Source organism: Triticum aestivum, chromosome 5A (genome assembly GCF_018294505.1).
Source record: "Triticum aestivum cultivar Chinese Spring chromosome 5A, IWGSC CS RefSeq v2.1, whole genome shotgun sequence".
Lineage (NCBI taxonomy): Eukaryota > Viridiplantae > Streptophyta > Magnoliopsida > Poales > Poaceae > Triticum > Triticum aestivum.
In genome coordinates, this window is record NC_057806.1 from 212,963,691 (window position 1) to 212,968,255 (window position 4,565).

Consider the following 4,565-nt stretch of genomic DNA (forward strand, 5'->3'; position numbering starts at 1 on the left):
ATGTACTGTGCAATGGCTCATCACATGGATTAACTTTCCAATCGAAGTAGCAGCCTGGGAGGACTCTTAGGCCAAGTCAGATCTTTGATCCGGGGGAGTTGTCAGGCCCGGAAGTGGTACCTAGCACATCTGACCGTTCTCTGGCGACCCAAAGGCCCATAGCTTAAGTGAATGTGTTGCCAACTCCGTTTCACGCCAATGACAAGCATCTCAGCCGTCCATCTCCAATGCAACGGCTGCAGTTCAAACCAAAGTGTAGGCTTATTTTCCGAGAATGATGCTTTTGATTAGACCCTTCTTTTATTTATCTATAACTTTACCAAAGTGTAGGCTCAACAAACAATGGATTGAGAGCCTCTTGTGTTCATCTCCTTTGTAATTGGGTTAAAACCTTTGCTGGTGGATCGATGTCGGAATCCAAAGCAATATCTAAGAACCCAACAACCCTAAAAATTGGTCGCTGAGAAAGCCGCCGATAAGGGGGCACTGAATATGGGGTCATTGTTCTTCCACTGCCTTGGCCTCTAAAATTGCAAGCGGAATCGGATGAGTATTGTTTTTTCTTCTCCTATTTTTTGCTGAAGAGAATGTATGGCTCGGGATTGATATCATGGATTGGAAGGCGTAGTTTTTTACCCCGGTCGAATGACCGGGATTGAGGGGTTTGGATGGGATTCTGAGGGACAGGTGTAACCGAATGCACTGAAAATAGTGGTCCGGGATAAATCCCCTGCCAGGCTGAACCCTGCTGATCCATTTGGATTTGGCTGGATCCCAGTGGGAGCTGATCAAAGTGGTTTTAATCCATGTGTGCTAAGCAAGAGACCTTTTAGAAGAGAACCTTCCGTGTAGCTTGGGAGGGGGCACTACTTTTAATAGCACAACGTGATGAAGGATTAATCTTTTGGCGTGCCAAGTCTTGTGGTGTTCATTTCTATTTTCCATGTGGGCTCACTAGACCTGTCCTTATAACAAACCCATTTACAATTTTATGTTTATTTCAGGCGACAAAGAGATTACCAGACAAGCTCGTTCACCAGGTTATCCATGGTAACGGAGGGGAACCTTTATGATGGCCGTTCCTCAGAATCTTCCCTGTCAACTTTATTCAGGTGTTTATGGATGATACATCACTATATTGCCCCACTTGAGTACTACTCCGTACCTGATATTAGCATTGCAGGGTGCAGTATCCGGCTTTGCACCAAGTGTTGTTATCCCGTTACTGATAATTACCGGTGGAGTGACATTCACAGAGTCTGCAATGGGTAGGTATATTGGCTGACCAATTGTTATTCGTCTCAGCCAAAATGTTTCTCGTGTATGTTTGATGTCAGATATATAAATGGGCGGCATACGAGTATACAATAGCATTGCTCAACAATTTTTGTGCTCTGTAACGGGGAGGACCTAAATCACCTGTGTTGCTGTGATGTATTTGAAGCTTTTATCCTCGTGTTGTAAAATGTCCTAACGAAATCTCGCGTCGCGGCATGCTGTGAATCTGAGGGATTACTGGCTGCAGCTAGTGTTATGAGCGAGTGCCGTCTACAGGAATTATGGGCCCTGCGCAAAAAGCAAAATGGGGCTGTAAATTTTGAAATTGAGTTGATGCATTTAGTCATTCTCTAACGTTTTTCAGCATTAGAATCATACTCTTTATTTATAGAAAGCATAATTTTTCTGTCTATGAACCAAACAAAAATAATATGAATGCATTCGTTATAGGCTTATCAAGATGATGGGACAAAAACAAACCTTGATTTGAACCAGCAGCTATCTTGAAATCATGACAGCAAAAACGTTAAGTGTGTATAGAGAAAATATTTATCATGTATACGCACAATGTATATAAAGAAAATACAATGTGTATGAAACAATTTGGTTATGTATTTAAAAAATGTTAACCAAGCATTTGAAAAAAAATGTTGAACAAGTATTCAAAAAATGTTAATCAAGCATTTGGAAAAAGTTAAATGTGTATAGAAAAAATGTTGACCATGTATTAAAAAATGATGAATTTTTATCATGTATATAAAAATGTTAATCAAGCATTTGAAAACACGTTGAACAAGTATTTAAAAAATGTTAATCAAGCATTTGAAAAATGTTAAATGTGTATAGAAAAATGTTGACCATGTATTAAAAATGATGGGAAAATTTGATCATGTATATAAAAATATTAATCAAGCATTTGAAAAAAATGTTGAACAAGTATTTGAAAAATGTTAAATGTGTATAGAAAAAATGTTGACCATGCATTCAAAAAATGTTATTCTAGCATTTGAAAATGTTATATGTGTATAAAAATTGTTAATCTTGTATATGAAAAATATTAATTAAGCATTTGAAAATGTTAAAAAGTGTATATAGGACCGTTGACCATGTATCTAAAAATGTTAATCTTGTATTTGAAAAATGTTAATCAAGCATTTAAAAAATGTTAAAAATGTGTACAGAAAAAATGTTGATCATGTACTCCAAAAATGTTAAATTTGTATTGGTAAAATGTTAAATGTGTATTAGAAAAATACTCTTGAAACATACAAAAATGTAGAATTGAAACCAAAAGAAACAGAAAACCAAAAAAGAATAAAAGAAACCAAAGAAAAAACGAAATAAAAAATAAAACCAAAGAAATCAATGCAAAAAAGATTTGAAAAAACTATGAAAATCGATAAAGAAACAAAGAATAACAAAAAATGTTGAACCAAGAAAGAAACAAAAAAACAAAGCAAAAAAGGAGGAAAACTAGTAAGACAAGAATAATCGGTAAAAACAATGAAAGAAACAAAGGAAAATGAAAATAAAAAACAAAAAAGAGATGATATAAGAAAACCAAACAAAAAACAAACCAGAAGGAAGAACTCGGAGAAAACCGAATAAAAATGAAGAAAAGGAAAGAAAAGAAAAAGAAAAACCAGAAGCTAGGAAAAGAAACAAAGAAAACATGTTTGAAAGAAAAGAAAAACGAAAAACCACTGTAAAAACCAGCTCCTTTTCTTCTAGTAGGTCAAGCCTGGCTCATTTAATACAAACTAGATCTTGGCTTAATGGTTAACAGTGCTAGGAAGCAATCAAGGGATCCCAGGTTTGATTCCCCATGCACTTTGTTTTTTTATATATACTCTATTAAGCGAGACATAGCTCCCGGGCACAAAAGGAAAGTTCTGGGTGATCAAGAAAACCTGGGCCAAAAAGTGAAAGATGCACACAAGAGTTGTTTTTCCTTACAAATAAGGAGAATCTTGTAAACATGTCACCGTTTACGTTCAACTTGGACACGTTAGAGAAGGAGCCTCACTGGGGGTCTGGTACGCAAGACACATAGTAATGGCCATCATCATGGCATGGTTCGCGCTACTACTATGGCGCAACAATCTAAATATCTTGGGCTACCACTTTTCTGAAGGAAATATGCCCTAGAGGCAATAATAAAGTTGTTATTTATATTTCCTTATATCATGATAAATGTTTACTATCTATGCTAGAATTGTATTAACCGGAAACTTAGTATATGTGTGAATACATAGACAAACAGAGTGTCATAGTTTGCCTCTACTTGACTAGCTCGTTGAATCAATGATGGTTATGTTTCCTAATCATAGAAATGAGTTGTCATTTGATTAACGCGATCACATCATTAGGGAATGATGTGATTGACTTGACCCATCCGTTAGTTTAGCACGATGATCGTTTAGTTTGTTGCTATTGCTTTCTCCATAACTTATACATGTTCCTATGACTATGAGGTCATGCAACTCCGGAATACTGGAGGAGCACTTTGTGTGCTACCAAATGTCACAACGTAACTGGGTGATTATAAAGGTGCTCTACAGGTGTCTCCGATGGTGTTTGTTGAGTTGGCATAGATCGAGACTAGGATTTGTCACTCCGATTATCGGAGAGGTATCTCCGGGCCCTCTCGGTAATGTACAACACTATAAACCTTGCAAGCAATGTAGCTAATGAGTTAGTTACGGGATGTAGCATTACGGAACGAGTAAAGAGACTTGCCGGTAACGAGATTGAACTACGTATAGAGATACCGACGATCGAATCTCGGGCAAGTAATATACCGATGACAAAGGGAACAACATATGTTGTTATGCGGTTTGACCGATAAAGATCTTCGTAGAATATGTAGGAGCCAATATGAGCATCCAGGTTCCGCTATTGGTTATTTACCGGAGACGTGTCTCGGTCATGTCTACATAGTTCTCGAGCCCGTAGGGTCCGCACGCTTAACGTTCGGTGACGATCGGTATTATGAGTTTATGTGATTTAATGTACCGAAGATAGTTTGGAGTCCCGGATGTGGTCACGGACATGATGAGGAGTCTTAAAATGGTCGATACATAAAGATTGATATGTTGGACGACTATATTCAGACACCGGATGAGTTCCGGGGGTCACCAGATATTTATTGGAGTGCCGGAGGGGTTATCGGAAACCCCGGGGGAACTAATGGGCCAACATGGGCCTTGTGGGAGAGAGAGGAGAGGGCCTAGGGAGGGGGGCGGCGCCCCCTCTTTCCTTCCTCTCCCCCTCTCCTTCCTTTCCCC

The 4,565-nt window shown here is 38.2% G+C and overlaps 1 protein-coding gene across 2 annotated transcripts in view; it reads left to right on the forward strand.

The window, feature by feature from the left end:
- LOC123102809 (quinolinate synthase, chloroplastic) overlaps positions 1-1,479 on the forward strand; it is a 27,324-nt gene extending 25,845 nt beyond the window's left edge. Inside the window, exons 7-8 of one of the 2 annotated variants that reach the window (XM_044524240.1) lie at positions 1,005-1,112; positions 1,184-1,479. In XM_044524240.1, the coding sequence (XP_044380175.1) occupies positions 1,005-1,073 (69 nt within the window). In that variant the 3' untranslated portion in view covers positions 1,074-1,112; positions 1,184-1,479. Of the gene's footprint in view, positions 1-1,004 lie in introns of both variants that reach the window. The other variant, XM_044524239.1, reaches the window with a different exon arrangement.
- Positions 1,480-4,565: the final 3,086 nt, after the last annotated feature.